At 49.3% G+C, this 19,485-nt stretch overlaps 1 protein-coding gene across 4 annotated transcripts in view; it reads right to left on the bottom strand.

Moving 5' to 3' along the window:
- FNBP4 (formin binding protein 4) overlaps nt 1-19,485 on the bottom strand; it is a 298,745-nt gene that overhangs the window by 225,106 nt on the left and 54,154 nt on the right. For all 4 annotated transcript variants that reach the window (XM_085646515.1, XM_085646517.1, XM_085646516.1 and 1 more), the window contains 3 exons: nt 10,186-10,300; nt 9,200-9,520; nt 8,170-8,380 (listed from right to left, as the gene is read on the bottom strand). In XM_085646515.1, coding sequence (XP_085502641.1) covers nt 8,170-8,380; nt 9,200-9,520; nt 10,186-10,300 — 647 coding nt within the window. The remainder of the gene's footprint in view (nt 1-8,169; nt 8,381-9,199; nt 9,521-10,185; nt 10,301-19,485) is intronic.

Below are 19,485 nucleotides of genomic sequence, written 5' to 3'. Positions count from 1 at the left end.
AAACACCAACTGCTTTGGCCCCAGCCCTACCAGCCTGTCGACCCCGGAGGATCCGGCTACCTTGGGACTCTGAGCACCTGGGACTCCCATGAGAAGTGGCTCTGCTCAAAGCAAGTTTCTAACCCCTGGCATCTGCCCGGAACCGCGAACCCTGCACACACTGCACCCAAGCCTGGCCTGTGCCGTAGTGGACAAAGACCCAGAGGACGTCCCCCCGGCGGCTGTGACCCCAAATCCGGCACCCAAGGACTCATCTTGACGCTCCCGATGACGCCTGCAGCCTCAGAACCAGGTACACCCCCCAACCGCGATCACCAGAGGGTAAGATTTCCCAACACCAAAAGGCACCCTTGCACCCAGCGGCCCACTGTGCCCAACTCCTGGGTACCTACCTATCCTCCAACTACCCAACTTACCTCTTGAAGTGGTGGAGGCACCTGAAGAATCTTTGTCCCCGAGCTTGCAGCCTTTGTTCATCCTGGAGCTTTCCCATTGAAATCCATTGAGCGCCCGAAAAGCACCCAGCCGCCCGAGTGGCCCTGGCAGTGTAACTGCTGCTCCTACCTACTTCCCCATTTACCCTGAGCAAGTAACCAGGAGCCCAGCTCCCACAGCCGCGTGGCCTGCTAGCCAGCAGCCACCAACCAAGGCCCCCCCTGCCTCCCATAGGATAACATTGGGCCTAACTCACTGCACCTGGCTGCCCCTGTGCCGCTGAGGGTGTAACAACTGTACTTACCTGACCCTGGAGTCTGTGCCCAGAACCTTAACTCTGCCAGTTAAGTACTTACCTAAAAGCCGATAACTCACTTTTCTTCCATAGGGTAACATTGACTGGGTTCTTCTGAAATTTCTTCTAAGTGTGGAGTTTCTAAACTTTAAAATATTCACCTAAAATCAACCGAGTAACGAAAACGGAAATACTCACCTGCTATTAGGAGAGAGCCCAGTGCCGAAACTTGGTGCCCAGCACTGACCCTGAAGAGTACTTACAACCGTACTTACCACTAACTCAATTTTCTCCCATAGGAAACCATTGACTGTTTTTCTGTGAAATTTCTTTTAAGTGTCGATTTTTGCAATCTACAAATATTGTTTAAAAATCGTACCAACTGTGTAAACGTAATTACTTAACCGTTTTAGATAGATGCCCCAGTGCTGAACCTAGGAGCCCAGCACTGGATTACAAAAGTAACTGAATTTTCTCCTATAGGAAACCATTGTCTGCTTTTCTATGAAATTTCTTCTGTCGATTTTGAAAACTTTTAAATATTCTTGAAAAATCGCCTGTGTAACTTAAACGCAGTTTCTCAACTGCTTACAGGTGGCACACTAGGGCTGGATCCAGGATCCAACACTGACCTAGAAAAAGTAACAATAACCCCACTTACCTGCTAAGTGAATTTCCTTCCGTAGGATAACATTGGTAATTTGAACAGAAAAAGTTTCTAAGTGTCAACTTTTAAAATAGCAAATTAGTGTTTAATCACAACAGTAACTTAACCGAATTTACTCACTTGTTTCCAAGAACTGTCCCAGGACTGAATCTAGGATCCAGGCCTGGAGTTAGAAAAGTAATCCCCATTGAGCTCAATGTATTGTGTTTGAAATTGTGTTGCCTATTGCAACAACCTGTAACTATTACCTACAAAAATCAACTGCATATTACAAGAGTATTTAACTAAAGCATCTCATTCTGAGAAGGCAAATGCTACTTACCAGTATGCATTTTCTTGGCATGTAGAGCTGCAGATCTACAAACTGTGCATAGATCGCCATCTGTTGTTGGGCCCGGATGTTTGCAGTTTTTCTTCTTGGAAAATCTTTGAAAGTCACGAGGTATGTGGTGACTCCTTTGGATCGTATTGCGCATGGGCTTCGGCTCCATCTCCATCCTCAGATTGTTTTTCGCCAGCAGGGAAATGATTGAGTGTAGTAATAAGCAGTGAAGATGCCCATGTGTGCTGTATCCAAATAAGAAACTGGAACAGATAAAGGAAGCCGGGGAGGCGGGTGGGCGTGTGTAGATCTGCAGCTACACATGCCAAGAACAGATGCATACTGGCAAGTAGCATATTCAGTTCGAGGCATACGAGCTGCAGATTACACACTGGGCATAGATTATATAGCAGTACTCGCTCCTAGCGGCGACCACCCGTATCTGTTGCAGTGGTTTGAAACAATGTTTTGAGTAGCCTGGCCCACACTAGCTTGTTGCTTAGTTTGCACATCTACACAATAGTGTTTAGTGAAAGTGTGTGGTGTTGACCATGCAGCTGCTTTGCAGATGATATCAAAGGGGATGTTCCCTAAAAATGCCATGGAAGCCCCTATTTTACGTGTAGAGTGGGCTTTAGGGGGGAACAGATAGCATTCATTTTGTTTTGTGGTAGCAAATCTGAAAACATTTAACAATCCACCTAGCTATCCCAGATTTGGAGATGGGGTTGCCTTTGTGTGGTGGTGAGAAAGAGACAAACAGTTGTTTGGTCTTATGAAAGGGTTGCGTTCTCTCGATGTAGTAGAGTAAGGCTCGTTTGACATCTAATGTGTGGAGAGCTCTTTCTGCAATGGTCTGTGGCTGCGAGAAGAATACGGGTAGTTCCACAGACTGGTTTAAGTGAAAGGGAGAAATGACTTTAGGGAGGAATTTTGGATTAGTGCGGAGAACAACCTTGTTCTGGTGCATTTGCAGAAAGGGTTCTTGAATGGCGAGTGCTCGTATCTCACTAACCCTTCTGAGGGAAGTGATGGCTACAAGAAAAGCGGTTTTCCATGTTAGGAATTGAAGTTCACATTTGTGTAGAGGTTCAAAGGGAGGTCCCATTAGTCTCGTGAGAACGATGTTTAGGTTCCACACAGGTGAGGGTGGCACTCTGGGGGGAATTATTCTTTTGAGGCCTTCCATGAAGGCTTTTATGGCAGATACTCTAAAGAGTGATAGATGTTGCCCGTTTTGTAGATAAGCTGCTATGGCTGCAAGGTGCAGTCTAATAGACGTGTAGGCTAGGTTGCATCTTTGTAGGTGTAGTAAGTAGCCTATGATGTGTTGAATGGACACATCTAGGGGATTGAAGTTTTTGTTGGAACAATAGACCACAAAACGTTTCCACTTGGCTGCGTAGCAAGCTCTATTAGTAGGTCGCCTAGCCTCTCTAATGACGTTCATACAGTCGGGGGGGAAGATTTAGGTAACCGAATTCTAGGATTTCAGGAGCCAGATCGCAAGGTTGAGCTGAGCTGGGTCCGGGTGTCTGATCTCTCCATGGTTCTGGGTTAAGAGGCGTGAAGAGAGGTGTAACTTTTGGTGTGGTACTAGAGATAGTTCCAGCAGTGTGGTGTACCACGGTTGTCTGGCCCACGTTGGAGCTACTAGGATGAGTGAGGGAGTGTTGTTGTAGTTTGCGCACCACTAATGGAATGAGTGGGAGAGGCGGAAAAGCGTACGCAAGTCTGCATGACCAGTTCATCCATATCGCATTGCCTTTGGACAATGGGTGTGGATATCTGGCGGCAAAGCTTGGGCATTTGGCGTTTGTGGGTGGCAAAGAGGTCTATCTGTGGATGCCACCACATTTGAAAGTACGGGTGAAGAACTTGTGGATGGAGTTCCCACTCGTGGATCTGTTGTGTTTGTCTGCTCAGCAGATCGGGCATATTATTTTGGACTCCTGGGACATGTTGGGATAGGAGAAAGATTTTTGGGGGTATGGCCCATCTCCATATGCTCGGTGCTAGCTGAGAGCTGCAGAGTGTATGCCGCCTTGTTTTTGTATATAGTACATTGCTGTCATGTTGTCCGTGCGGTCTAGGACAGCCTTGCCTGATATCTGTGCTTGAAAGGCCTTTAGGGCTAGGAATATGGCTAGTAACTCCAGATGGTTGATGTGGAGTAACTTTTGTTGAGGTGTCCACTTGCCCTGCATGGTGTGATGTAGTAGGTGAGCTCCCCAGCCGGAGAGCGATGCGTCCGCTGCCAGTACTATTTGAGTAACCGTGTCCAGGAACGGTCGCCCTTTGGAAAGGTTTTTGGTGGTCCACCACTGCAGATAGCGATGGGCACGACCGTCTACCAACACCAGATCTGATAATTGACCCTGGGCCTGGTTCCATTGGCACGCTAAGCACTCTTGGAGAGGGCGTATCTGGAGTCTTGCATGAGGTACTATGAATATGCAAGAGGCCATCATCCCTATAAGTTGCATGAACACTCGAGCTGGAAGGGAGTGTTGTGGTTGAAATTTGGCACGTAGAGCCTGAATGCTTGCTATCCTGGCAGGACTGGGAAAGGCTAGCACTTTTGAGGTGTCTGTGGTGGCACCGAGGTATTGTTTTATGTGGCACGGTTGCAGATGGGACTTTGTGTGGTTTACTGTGAAGCCCAGGTCGTGAAGTAGCTGGATAGTGGCGTGAGTGAGTTGTACACACTGGTTGTATGAGTTGGCTTTTATGAGCCAGTCTTCTAGGTATGGGAAGACGTGGATGTGTTGTCTTAGCAGGTGTGCTGCCACTACCGCTAGGCACTTGGTAAACACCCGTGGTGCTGTGGTGACTCCAAATGGGAGCACTTTGAATGGATAGTGTTGACCGTCCACTACAAACCTGAGAAACTTTGTGAGCTTTGTGAATGGGAATGTGGAAATAGGCGTCCGAGGTCTAGGGTGGCAAGGAAGTAGTTTTGGGAGAGCAGGGGAAGTACCTGCTGGAGTGTGACCATGTGGAAATGGTCTGAGTGTATGTATTGATTTAGGGGTCTGAGGTCCAGGATGGGCCTTAGAGTGTCGTCCCTTATTGGTATGAGAAAATATAGGGAGTAAACTCCCATATTTTGTTGGTGGGCAGGATCTAGTTCTATCGCACTTTTTTGTGGGAGGGAGATCACCTCCTGCTTTACAAGTGACAAATGTTCCTTTGACATTGGGCGTTGTTTGGGTGGAATGTTTGGGGGGGTAGATGTTAGTTCGAGGCAGTAGCCTGACCGAATTATCTGTGTTACCCATTTGTCTGAGGTGATAGTAGTCCAGACAGGAAGGAAATTGTGGAGTCTGCCCCCGACTGGAGTGGAATGATCTGGGGGGAGTGGAGGGAATACATTGGGCAGGGGCGGAGGCAGAGCGGGCGGTGTTAGGTTTGCCTCTGCCTTTATTGTTGTTACCCCTGTAGCCGCCTCTCTGGTAACCCCTAGTGAAGGTGGATTGGGTAGGGGCTTTATAGGAAGTAGAAGCGGTGTCAGGAGTAGCCTCTGGAGGTGCTTCGAAAGGAAGTGCGGCGAAAGGAGCGCCTGGGAGGGTGAGATTGTAAGGCTCCCATAGACTTTGCTGTATCGGTGTCCTTTTTCATTTTTTCAAGGGCAACGTTTGGGCCAAACAGATGTTCCTGGTCAAAGGGGTGGTTGAGGATGGAAGCCTGCACCTCGGGTTTGAAACCCGAAATTCGTAGCCAGGCATGCCTACGGAGGACGACCCTGGTGTTAATTGCCCTAGAGGCGGTGTCAGCTGCATCTAGGGCACAGCGAATGGAGGTGTTGGTTTTACCCTCCTGGATTAGCTCGTTGGCTCTATTCTTGTATTTGTCAGGGAGGTGCTGCATTATGGCTTCTAGTTCATCATAATGCGCCCTGTCATATCGTGCTAAAAGCGCGTGGGTATTTGCAATGCGCCATATGTTGGCAGCCTGGGATGCAGTTCGCTTGCCAGAGGCATCTAGGAGTTTGGACTCTTTATCAGGTGGTGGGGCCTCGCCTGATGCCTGGGAGTTTGCACGTTTCCTTGCAGTGGAGACTACCAGGGAGTCTAGTGGTGCGGGCCCTCTGATGTAGGTGGGGTCTGTAGGGGCGGCTTTATACTTCTTCTCGATGCGAGGGTTGATGACCGGGTCTTTAAAGACCTCTGGCGCATGCTTGATCACCCCTTTAAGCATGGGCAGAATGGAAGTGGCCCTGTGTGTAGTGTCAAAGGTATCTAGGAGGAAGTCCTCCTCCACGGGGTCTGTATGGAGATAAACTCCGGGGTAGTGTGCAGCCCTATGGAGCAGTTGGTTAAACCCCATAGTGTCTTCTGGGGGGGGGGGGGCGGTGTTGAAGGGTAAAGATCGTCCTGCGGGATGTCTGGGATGTTGTAGTCCCATGGGTTTGTAGAGCCTGTGGGAGTGGGGTCCCCTGTGGGTTGGTCGTGGGGTCCTCCCCCTGTGTCGTCGTAGACATCATCCGGAGAGGGTGTGGGGGAATGATGAGGTGGGGGAGACTGTGGAGGAGGGGGTGGAGGAATTCTCAAAGGGGAGGTAGCAGAGTCTCTTCTCTTTGGAGGTGGAGCTGGGGCAGGCTTGTCCAGCGGTCTCTTTTTGATGCCGAGCATCAAATGTCCAGTTTTAGGGTCTTTGACAAGTGTTTTTTGTAGTGGATCGGGCCGAAATAGTTCCTCTGTGGGGGGCCGATCAGTCGGCGCCGAAGGTGTTGGAGCCGTAGGTTTTTTTAGTCTTGGAGTCGGCATCAGTTCGTGGTTTTGAACTGTGTGGCTTAGAAATGTCAGATTGTTTGCTCTGTTCAGAGATGACTTTCGGCTTCGAGGTGTGGGTGGTCGAGGGCTTTGGATTTTTTGCTCGGTTCTGAGGATGGTGTCGGTCCTGAGGAGCTAGTGCTGGTCTTCGGTGCCAAGTGCTTCAGTGTGGAGTTCGGTGCCGGTGCGGAGGAGTGTTTCTCGGCACCGACGGCAGGCTGGCTCGAGCCCGAATGCGAGGTATGTGAAGCACTGTCTTTGGGCGTGCCTAGGCCCGAGGGCGAAGGCGTGACAGAAGCCTTTTTCGATGGTCCGGATGGGGATCGATGTTAGTACTCACGCCCCTCTGTGCTGGAGTGATGTCCGACATCTGAGTTGTCTACTTCGGAGGCGCTGACGAGGCCTTCTTCGGTGTGCTGGTCTTCGGGAACATCGACGCCTTCTCCTAAGGTGTCGTCGGGGATTGCCATGGTTCTCCTCGCCCTTCGGTCCTGAATGGTCTTTATCGACCGGAAGAATTTGCAAGCCGGACAGTCTCGTGCCTCGTGTTCTGAGGAGAGGCAGAGGTTGCACACCTCATGTATATCGGTGTGGGGAAATTTTTACCCACATCGAGGACACTTCTTAAATGGAGTCCTTTCTATCAGCCAGGACCGGAGCTCAGGTAGGCCCGAAGGCCTTCGTCGACGACCGGAATCGAAGACTTTGAACGATGAGTCGCGTCGAGTGTGGAGATCGCGATCGAAACAATACCGGGGAAAGACAAGGATTGCGCGCCGATCAGAACTGAAAACGGTTTGGAACCGGAGCGCGAAGACGACATCAGAGCCCGATGGCGGAAAAAAACGATCTGAGGATGGAGCCGAAGCCTATGCGCAATACGATTCAAAGGAGGAGTCACATACCTCGTGACTTCCAAAGACTTTTAAAGAGGAAAAACTGCAAACATCCGGGACCAACACCAGATGGCGATCTATGCACAGTGTGTAGATCTGCAGCTCCTATGCCTCGAACAGTATATTTTGATACCTATTGTCGGTTCTAGAATAAAACAACCATATATTTTTTATATAAACCATTGGCCTAGAGTTCAGTTCTTGAGTGTGTGAGACCATTTGCTGAGTGTGTACATCAAATGCTTTACACTGTCCTCGGATACTGCCTTACTGCTCAACCAAGCTACCACTTTAGAGAGTAAGGTTATATCTAACTGTAGCCTCTGCCAAACCTCTGGGGACTATAGACACTGTACCTATTTGGGAACAGTATATACAGAGCCACTTTCCTACAGGTGCTATCTAACTTTACCTCTGCCTACCTCTGGGGTTCCACTGGACTCTGTGCACACTATACCTCACTTTGGTATAGTATATAGAGAGCCAGCTTCCTACACCACTCCTTCGCTCTCGCTGCTGCCTCCTCCACCAGTGCCACACTGCAATTTCCCCCTTACACCCCATTCTAGACCAGCTCCATTAACTCAGTCCCCAGCTCTGATTAGATGAGACGAACTAGAAGATAATGCAGTCCTGAACTCCACAGGCAATAATCCAAGGGAGTTGAAGGTAGGTTTTGGAAGGTAATTGAAAAATCCCCTACTATCTCTGATACCGCCACCACCCTCTAGTAAACCAACCTAGTATCTTTCAAGCCTTGAACAGAACCAGCACATTACCATTTTCCAAATGTTCAGGAGTCTCCCTGCCGGTCTTGCTGGAACTTCGGCTGTTTGATTCTGGACTGGCTGCTGGAACAAAGATCTTCCACTTAGACTTAACTGGTGTCAGTCCAGTTATGCCATCCCGTGAGGCCGACTGGCTTCCATCAGAGCAGGGACTTGAGCCTCCAGCACTGCCATCTCCCTCTTCCAGGGCTCGCAGCTCAGCCTGCAAAGAGCACTTAATTAGCAGTATGTTCCTATGATCAGTAAACTTATCCTATTTGGCTCTGCTATCACATGGCCTTGCCACAAGGGTGTTTAACTAGAACTAGTTAAGGGCCTGTAGAAGAAGGGAATGAGTGCGGTTAGAAAATCTTTACCAAACTTCTTCCAGTCAAGTCAGGAAGAGAGGGGTTTTGGGGATATTGAGACAATGGGAAGTGAACAACCCCAGTTCAAGCGAAGTGAAAAGAGAAAATCAAACCGGAAGCAGTAGAACAGGTCCCAGATTGGTGACTGATCAGCAATACACCACAGTCGTGTGACAGATTTCAGCTGGCCACGAAATGTGTCAGCAGACATGGTGGTAGATTCTATCAAGACTAATTCACAAGCCAGGGGTGGAAACATTTAGGTCCCACCAGCCAGTGGCAAAAAACAAGGGGGCACATTGTCAGTTAAGAGGCATTGCTCCTGACCAAAAGAAAAGCAGGAGATGTCTCCTTGCCCTTACCACTAGTCAAAAGAAGAAGATTCCGGGGTAGGTTCACCCAGGCAGTAGGCAGAAGACTCGGGGGCAGGGTCGCCCAGCCGGCAGGCAGCAGATACAGATTTTAACAATGAGGGGCAGGGGACAAGAGAAATTCCGTCCAGTCAAGAACAAGAGATACTGGAGAATTCCCTTAGGGAACAGCTCTGGGCATTGGGGTAGAGCTCCCAAAGTCAGAGGCAATAGACGCTGGTTCAGAACCCCTAGCAAGGGGGAGTAAAACTAGTTTCAGCTTCCAAAGTCAAGAAACAGATCCACAGTAAACATAATCCCTACCTTCTTTCTTTCCAAAACCATCTCCAACTCAAGGGTGTCTTGCTCTTCCTCATCACTTTCGCCAGACTGCACAGTACTGCACACATCATCCCTGGAGGTGTCCTCGAGATATTCACTAGATACCAGAGGCATCCGTTCTGGGGCATCCTCGTCATCCTCCTCTGCCCCGAGGGGTACATCCTCTTTAGCCAGAAGTCTCATCCGCCATCGCTGCTCCTCCTCCTTCACGCTCTCTGGAAGAAGTGGAGCGAGGAGAGATGCAGCCACTCCTACTTTCTCCTCTTCAAGACTAGAAATGGCCTGGACAGCTTCATTCAGGTCCTGGAAAAGAAAGCAATGAATGTTTCAAGCTTTAACCAGCCTTACACGCTAGGGTAGAATGGCAAGGGTGTGAGGGAAACGGGTTGGAGGGGGCTGACGAGGGAAAGGGGGGAGTATCTTTACGCAACGACAATTTGCTGCTGAACTCTGCAAACCCATTCAGAGTTAGATGGTTCAGACCAAGTCAGGTAGAGCCAAAGGGTGGAAACAGCACAAAGCAGGGTGAAGGACCATTATACTGGCACCAGCAGAACCACCCCTCCCCCCTCGGGGAGCTAGAAGGGAAAACAATACCAGAGCAGACATGGAAGTCAACTCAAACCATAAGAAGGAGCCATCTCTAAGGACCTGGGTGTATCCACCTGCACCTCTCACATCCACGTGATCATTCTAAAACTACGGAAAATAAATAACCTTGCAAAAGCACCCTGCTGGCCAGCGTTCGACTAAGAGGTTCTCTGGCTTGTACATATGCAACTGTTCAGAGCCCAGGACCATTGCTACTAGAGCCGCCTCCCATAGGTTCCAAACTTTCATTCCAAGCGTCAGACAGCATTAAGGACGGACTTCCTAACAGTGCCGACTGAATGTTTGGAAGCGGAAGGCTGTACAGAATGGGCTCTGGGCCTGGTCAGCCAAGAAGTGATGGCAGAGACTGTGCTGACCTTCTTGCTCTCCTTATCGAAGCTCACAGTCCCTGCAGTCTTCGCAGCGTCATTCAGATCCTGTTGCTGGAGGTCCAACATCGGGTAACTCTGCTCAGCTTCTCCCGATGCAGAACTAGAAGGAACAAATAAGGAGCAGAGGAACGATAGTCAGAGACCTTCCCTAGAATGAGTAACACAAAGTTCCTGCCGTGTAACATTGGCCCATCCGTGAGCGAGGATTTACATGCTTTTGAGCAAGATTCCAAACTTGGCACCTGAGGGGAAATTACTTTGCAGCCTGTGGGTCATTTCCATATAAAAAAAACCCCACTAAATCTATTAAAAAAACATGACGAGTTCTTGCGGCTTGTGTTCATGAGAATTTTAAATCTGTTGTAAAGGGCATTCACCTATTCACTTTACACGAAGGCACTGATGCTCTTTCCTCAGAACACTGACTGGAGTCGGCGCATTTTACAGATACTGTGGAACATGGTCAACTCATTAATAACGGTTCCAGCTCATCGAAGCACAACCTAGAGTGGCACGGTCAAAATTTATCAAAATGAAGGACGACTAAGTATTTTCTTGGAGGCAAGTTAATTTTCTATCCAAGGGATCAGCGCAATAATTGATATTGCAACTAAAGTTAAATCGACCATGGGATTGCATGAACTCTGCTCTGAGGTGCCAGCGACTATCAAGCCATTCACCATATACAGCATCGCAACCAGCTCCAAGTTATTGATTTGAAATTCAGGAACAAACTAGTTCGTTCAGCCAAATGTCTGAAGAAAATGAAGACAAGTCTATCCTGGAAAGAAAAAAAAAAGGAGTTGCAAAATGAAGATCAGTGCAGGCCCTGCACGCTTAAGACGGTTGAAACCTTAGTGGTCACTATTCTCAAGCCTGTGTATTGACGTGCGGCACAGGCGAAACTACTAATTACATTTGGGGTTTTGGATGGTGAGTAAACTGATCGAGTTCATGCGTTGAGTAGTAGTTCAAGTAGGGGTAGAAAGATGGAAGTGGACTAGAAATTGCCGCCACAGGTATCAGAACTCTCCTTGTTCATGGAGAAACAATGGACTTGATCTTCCACGACATCTCTGCGGTGTTAGACACAGTCTACCATAACCCCCCGCATCAACCGACTCTACAACAGAAGCATACAATAGGAGGCCCTCAAGTGCATCGCCTCCTTCCTTACAGGACGCACACAGAGCACCAGACTGCCTCCCTTCACCTTTGCACCCAAAGACCTCATATGTGATGCACCACAAGGTCCATCCCTCAGCCCCACCCTGTTCAACATCTACATGACGCCCACCTCACAGATGTCGTCCGATCCCACAGACGATCAATCTCCCAGACAAACTACACTGAACTGATACTCTCGCTCACCGAGGATCCCACCATGATCAACTAAGCCAAATCGATGAGACAACTGCCTCCAACTCAACACCAACAGAAGAACACCTCTGCATGGAACCACAGCTAGTGTCCTGAAGAACTGACCCACACTGACAAATGCACGCAACCTCTGCATCATCCTCGACAGCCAACTGACCATGAAACGACAAGTCAATGCAGTCGCCTTCTCCTGCTTCCACATACTCAGCAGAATATTAAGATGGATCCCAACCAACACCAGAAAGTGTCACTCAGGCCCTCATCACCAGCAGCCTCGACTACGGCAACGCCCTCTACGTCGGCATTTCTCCACCCAGCATGTCCACTCCTCCTCAGAAGACTCCAGACCATACAGAACACTGCAGCTAGACTTACCCTGGACGTCCCCAAACAAACACACATCGCCCTCACCAGAGACCTCCAATGACTCCCCAACCCGAAAAGATGCCAGTTCAAGTTCCTCACACACGCCTGCAAAGCCCTCTGCCCTAGGACCTGCCTACCTCAACCAGGCTAAACTTCTACCAACCCAATAGACACCTGCCCTTCACTCGCACACACACCCAGCATCCATTGCAGCAGCAGTGGTGGCAGCACCTCCTACACCCCTGCCAAGACCTAGAGCGGCCTTCCCCTCCAGCTCTGCACAACCCACTCACTGGCAGACCTCAGAGACTCAAGACCTGACTTGACGAAGAGACAGTGCCCAGATACCCCTAGGGGTGACAGTGTCGCGCTTTATAAATGCGCTTTGATTGAAAGGGGAGTTGAGTAGGACACGTGCGGCTGCTATTTGGCTGAAATGGATAAGGAGGAGGTGGAAGATTAAGGATAATTGGGAGTTTAGTGTTCAGAAAGATTTGGGTTGAGGAAGAGGGGTAGGAAAACTGTTAATGGGAATCTAGATTTATTTTATTATTAAACGTTTATTTTTAACGTTTAACTGAAATTAACACACGTATACATACATACCCTCACATCTATGCAATACACACATGACTTTTTAGCGGGCATAAATCTCTACATATGTACACCCATATGTACATAGAAGTAGTAATATTTACAAGATTGGGTAAACACATGTACGCTGTGGCCAAGTATACAAAGTGTTTTGTTTTTTCCCTACCCCTATATTCATGTTTCAGCTTATCAATGCACGAAGAGGGACGCAATTTTAACAACCACCTCACCGCCATAATTTGACATACATATTTTGTCATATCTATCAGAGGTTTCGTTTCTCCAGGTTCACCTGCACTTTTAGATGTCTTTAGGTACGAGTGTAGGGACTGCACACTGGGACGCTGCTGTCCAGCGCCCACTGCATGTCCTCTGAACCCTAAAGACGCACACCAGTGGGTGCAAAGAGACACAATCCTGATTGTTATCGTTTCTTTAAGTAGGAAATTGGGCTCGCTCCATTGCTGGATAATCCAAGAGAGCAAGGAGGCCATCTTAAGGGCTGTACTCGGCACTGGGCAAAACAAGTTCCCCAGCTACAAAATGGCTTCACTGAAACCTATGGTGTTTGGTACCATGCACCTCGTATTAATAAACTCACACTGATTCCAGTGCTAGATTTATTTTAACATATGCACTTAAAATAGCCCCTGAATACTACTAGTCTGGTGTGCTGGCTGACTAGTCCTGCCCCACCTGCCACCATAGACCAGTTTGACCCCTAGGAGGTGAGTAACCGCGACATCCGGTCAGAAACAACACCTGCTCTGGCAGGAGGCGTTTACACCTCCTCCAGGAGGATGGCTAGTAAATTAGCATGTCAAGGCAGGGCGCTTCAAAGAGCCCACCGCAATGGACACGCAAGCCTGGCTTCCCCCAGACCTGGGAGATGTTGCCCCATTGCCCTGAGGCCCATTTGGCAGCAGGATAGGCAGGAAATTAGCTATGCAAGGAGGCGTGTTACACCTCCAGGCTAGTCACACCCCTAATGTCAAACACCTAAAGTGAGCACGAAAATTAGGATTCAACAATCTTGGATGTTGTAAAATTAGGAATTCTGGAACAGGGCAATGCCCATTCCCCACAACAGTATATATTGGGGTGGTCCCAGTATTATAACATTAGTGTAGGACAAGGGAAACAATAAAATAAAGTTTTAGAGAAACAAAAACAGAAAACTTTTATGTCGCAGTGTTATTTAATCACACTGAAACAAGTCAAAATTACTTCTGACAAACAGTAAGTCATACATTTTCGTGAAAATGTTAACTTTGCAGTGCCCAAAGAGCGCAAAAAGGGGAGGAAGGGCGGTGATTCAAGTGAGGTAGTGAAGTATACAAAGTGAAAATGAACAGATCACGAACAATTCAAGCATATATTCTTCATATGCTTGGAAAACATAAGTCATTCACATACTCATTACAGTACATAATATTATTGTTCAATCGCCATGTAGCATATGATTCCACAGTAAACCAAGTACTGTTGAAAGGACTGGCATTTATAGAGTTGACGTTTCGAACCCAGTGTCGGTGTAGGCTCTTCCGCACCTTACTAACGGGGTCTTCCTCAGGACAGTAGGTGGGTGGTGTGGGATAGAAGGGCACCTAGGGAGACAAAGGATGGTGTGACACATCCATACTAAACAATGGAATTAAGAAGCATCCCACAACTTATGGGCGTAATCAATATATTTACCGTAAATGGAAAGGAGGGGGGTAGGGTCCTCTGACAAGTCAATGGTGATGGGGCAATAGGCTCGGTTGCTCCTAAACAGATAAGAGGAGTGAGAAGCCAATAGAATTTCCAAAAAGGGAAGCTGTACATAAGCAGTACACAGCTCTAAAGTACAAAACTTACTCGAAGAGAATAGTGAAACTACGGTCCAGGTCAATCAAGGATCCGACAGTAAAGGGAAACAAAACCCTCATCTCAAAAGAACTTCAGGGAACCCGAATCAATCGGGGCTGAAAGATGGAGATCTAATCAGAGAGGAGAAAAACCAAACTACCAGCAACCAGGACCCAATCTGAAGAGGCAAGATGCAGCGGTTCGACTGACACTGTGCGGCATGCATAGGTCCCTAAAGGAAAGGGCATGAACGCTATGTTCAAGTATAGGGAATGGTGATGCCAGGACTACCCAACATGCAACACCGGTGATGATATGGACTACGGAGTATCGCGTCAATGAGTGCGAACCAGAGTCAAAAATAAGGGGTGGGCCCCCACAGCGTTACAGAAAAAAGACTGCGATTAGTATGCGTGGTGAAAAGCTTTACTGAGGGCTATGGTCAAAACAACATTAAGCAATAATGAAAAAAACAGCAATTAGCACAAATTGCCAGGGAGCACGGGAAAGTTGGAACGTGAAATTAAGCCGCTGAAACTAGTCTACGTGGTATCGAGGTAGACGGCCCAAACACTATTAAGGGAAAGGTCGGGGTGTGTTGAGAATCGCCCATAACCATCACCGCATGAAGGCGATTAGTATGCATAATGAGAAAATACAGAGGGCTATGGTCAAATCGAGATTAAGCGGAAAGGATCAAACCGGTACATAATTCAATAAACAGCAGTGGAGAAGGCGGGACAAATTTAACGTAAATCAAGTCCATGTCAAGAAAAGAGAAGTGTGAGACAAATAACATGACAGCTTTTATGGCAACGGGACAGAAAGCAACAAATGGCAAGTGCAGTGAGAAATCATACAAACAATTGCTGACAGATCGAAAAAACTACGGTAAAAAGCACAAAGTGGCAGTGAGCATGGGAAATTTTGAACGTGAAATTAAGCCGCTAAAAACTCGTCTACGTGATAGAGCTGGACGGCCCAAGTACTCGTATTGGAGAAATCGAGATGCGTTTGCTATGTGCGATTTCCCTCACCGCAAATAACTCACGGAGTCTCCTCGGCAAGGGATCTACTGGGTTGTGGAGGTAACAGTATCATTAAAGCCGGAACATGCTGCGTGAAGCGGCGTCCGACGTCAGCAGGCCAGCAGTGGCTGAATGCTGTGTGCGCCCGACTAGTTGCAATGGAAAAAAGGACTACAAGTGTTCCGTTCATGGAAACGAAGTAACAAGCATTTACAATGCAATGGTCTCGGCAATATTATAGGTAGAGCTATTGGTATTGCTCATTATTTTTTATTATTTTTGTATCCCTAAATAAATGGCATTGTCATTTCTATTGGCATTAGCTTTTTTTTTTACATATGTGATACCTATTGCATTAGCAGAGAGAGTGAGGTAGTGAGATAGAGAGAGTGAGGTATTGAAATAGAGAGTGAGGTAGTGAGAGAGAGTGAGGTAGTGAGAGAGAGTGAGGTAGTGAGATAGAGAGAGGTAGTGAGATAGAGAGTGTGGTAGTGAGTGAGGTAGTGAAAGAGTGAGGTAGTGAGGGAGAGGGATGTTGTGAGGTAGTGATATATAAGCATAGAGTGATGTTGTGATGTAGTGAGATAGAGAGGTAGTGAAAGAGAGTGAAAGTGAGTTAGTGAGATAGAAAGAGTGAGGTAGTGAGCTAGAGAGTGAGGTAGTGATGTTTTGAGAGAGAGAGAAGTTGTGAGATAGTGAGGTAGTGAGATAGAGTGGAGTAGTGAGGTAGAGAGAGTTATGTAGTGAGAAAGAGTGAGGTACTGAAATAGTGATGTAGTGAGGGAGATGGATGTTGTGAGGTAGAGTGGCTATCTACGTTGCTGCTTACAAAAGTCTGCCGTAGTGAGGGAGTGGTGGATCACACCCTAGCTTCAAACATCCACGCAGGACAGTCTCCTACGAATGCGTGTTTGTAAAAAGGAGACACACACAAAGGGAATGTGGAGATCGGGAAGGAGGGTAGTCGCATTGTGAACACGGATAGCGGGTGGGGTGAGGGAGTAAAGCAACAGAAATGTTAACAAGCGTGGCACGCTAAAGAGAAAGGGACCGCGTTTGGAGCAAAAATACACACACTTCAATAAAATATGTATTGCTATCCGTAAAAGGCTGCTAGGTCTGGATACACTCCATTACATGTTACGTTCCTGCTTATAAAAGTCTGCCTTAGTGGGGGACTGGTGAATTACACCCCACCTTCAAACATCCACGCATGCCAGTCTCCTACGAATGAGTGTTTGTAAAAAAGGAGACACACAGAAAGGGGTGAAAGGCTGCTAGGGCTGGGCACAGGTGGTTACACGCTACGTTGCTGCTTATAAAAGTCTGTCTTAGTGAGAGACTGGTGGATCACACCCCAGCCTCAAACATCCACGTAGGACAGTCTCCTACAAATGCGTGTTTGTAAAAAGGAGACACACAAAGCGGTGAAAGGCTGGTTAATGGTTTGTTGTGACGTCAGCACGGCTTCAACTCACATTTTGGAATGAACAACAAGAAGGTAAAGCTTGTATCCCATGTCTGGGATGCCTATAACCTTGAAAGGGGCCTTCATATGTTTCCCGAGACAAATCTGGGTTTAAGAGGCGGATTAAAGAGGCCCCGGTGCAAAAAAAATGGAGAAAATGTGAAATGCGATTACCAAAAACAAAAAAAAAAAAAAAAAAAAAAAAAAAACTTACGCTTTCAGCGGGAAATCTGCTCTGAGTTGCCCTTTCTTTCCCTTCAGTTTCTTCAAGTTACTTACTCCCTGCGTTTCCAAGACCTGGGGCCTGGGCGATGGTCCCCTGGGGGCCAAAGGTGTTGAGTCTGCAGCTCAGCCCTTATTAATGTAACATCTCCCCCTAAAATAGGAAACTGGCGTTTTGACCAACGTCAAGGTTGTAGGAGTTTTATATGCGCCCCTGCGGTGTCTGCTTCTGCACCGCTCTGCGCACATGTTTGCAATGTATAGAGGCAGTCTGTGTGGGTGGGGGTGGAGGCCCCGAGAAGTCACCAGGTGTGTGAGCGAAGGTGTCCCAAGCTAGGACTCTTGAAAACAAGTCAAAAGGCTCATTGTGTTTGTCAAATGAGGACGCCTCCATTTGGCACACTTCTTGTAATTGTGTTAGACAAAGACAGTGTCGTAAATCCATACTCAGGTGCATCAGTTATTTAACAATTGGATTTATAAATAATAAAGGTTTGAGCAGGTGCGCGTCTCCGAACGCCCACATTCCTGTGCTCTTCTCGGCCGAGAATGCACAACAAACTGCACGCACTGGGTACTCCCCAGCCCCTCACTGCACGCACTGGGTACTCCCCAGCCCGTTACTGCACGCACTGGGTACTCCCCAGCCCCTCACCGCACGCACTGGGTACTCCCCAGCCCCTCACCGCACGCACTGGGTACTCCCCAGCCCCTCACCGCACGCACTGGGTACTCCCCAGCCCCTCACCGCACGCACTGGGTACTCCCCAGCCCCTCACCGCACGCACTGGGTACTCCCCAGCCCCTCACCGCACGCACTGGGTACTCCCCAGCCCCTCACCGCACGCACTGGGTACTCCCCAGCCCCTCACCGCACGCACTGGGTACTCCCCAGCCCCTCACCGCACGCCCTCGCTGGAGAGGAAGAACTGAAATAGTGCGGCCCTGGAGGTGTCGTGGATCCCCCCCCCCCCCTGCAACGGCCCAGACCGGTCGACGAGGGAGTGCGGCATCGTGGGGGCAATAGGCAAGGTGAGCGGGGCCCCTGAGCTGAGGTTGGCCCTTGCGGTCTGTGGGGACTGGTGGACTCACGCAGCTGCTTCTTGCCGGGCGCCGCGACGAGCTTACACCCCGTAGAGCGTTCGCCTGTGGGACGGACCCATAGGCCGTAATAGCGAATGCACTAGATGGACGGAAGGCCCAGGAGGCGCCTGGAGGTGGCTGCGGAGGTCTGAGCTGCAGGGAGCACGTGCGACGGCACGGCCCGCGGGGGAGGGGGGGCTGCAGCCTGAACACCCTGTACTAGCGAAGGGGGACAGCGAAGCGGATCGCCTGATGGTACGAGGTGGAAGTTGGGCGACGTTGGTTGCATGGGAGGAAGGCAACCTTGAAGAGTAGCGGGGACTGCTGGACGTGTGGTGGGGTCACACGGGCCGCTCCCCATCACCGCGTGGGCAAATTGAAGAGCACGAAGTGCGCCCAACGGCACGGCTGGGCGACACACGAGGGACGCGCGCTACATCTACAGCAGCCGCACATCCGGCTCCCCGTGCTGCTGTTTCCTGAGTAAGCTGTGTGGCGCACGGACCGAATCCAAAGGAGGTGACCCGAACTGCGCTTACAGACTTGTCGCACACAGAGTGGCACCTAGCCCTGGATCAGTACCCTATGCCTCGGAGGTAACGGGCGGTTGGGCGTTGGCTGGGGACATCGGTGGCCAACAGTCCCTTCCCCACTTTGCGCTGGACACTGGAAGTGAATGCCTACGGCGCAGCAGCTAGTGATGGGCCGCATGCGGGCCAAGTCGCAGCAGGGACAGGTGCGTGCAGGAGGCCTGGATCCCAAACAGCCTGGGGCCTCAGGAGAAACGGATTCGACCATGGCGCTTGCGGCCAAAATGGACACAGTCCTCGCTGCGATGGAGAGGCTGGGGACCGCGCTGGAACACACCAGGACCTCCCTGGTAAGCCGGATTGATAAAGTCACATCTGACTTCACACTTCTCCATGCGGATCATCGCAAATTATCCAAGAAGGTCTCTGCGCAGGCGCATGTACTTAAAGATCTCCAGCCGGTCACCCACAGCCATGCGGCCACATTACAGGACATGGAGGGGATACATGCCCTTGAGGACAGGGCAGAGGAGGCTGAAGGGCGCTCCCGCCGCAATAATGTGCGCGTAGTGGGCTTGCCGGAAAGGGAAGAAGGGAGGCGTCCTGAACAGTACGTTGAATGCTGGCTGCGAGACCTCTTGCCGCAGGGCACGCTCTCGCAACAATTCGCGGTGGAGAGAGCGCACCGTGTACCCACCCAAACACCGAAACCGGGTGCGCGCCCACGCCCGTTCCTGTTCAGGCTCCTCAACTACCGGGACGC

This window comes from Triturus cristatus, chromosome 3_1, assembly GCF_964204655.1.
Source record: "Triturus cristatus chromosome 3_1, aTriCri1.1, whole genome shotgun sequence".
Taxonomy (NCBI): domain Eukaryota; kingdom Metazoa; phylum Chordata; class Amphibia; order Caudata; family Salamandridae; genus Triturus; species Triturus cristatus.
Note: the sequence above shows the minus strand (reverse complement) of the source record. Positions and strands in the feature narration are given on the sequence as shown.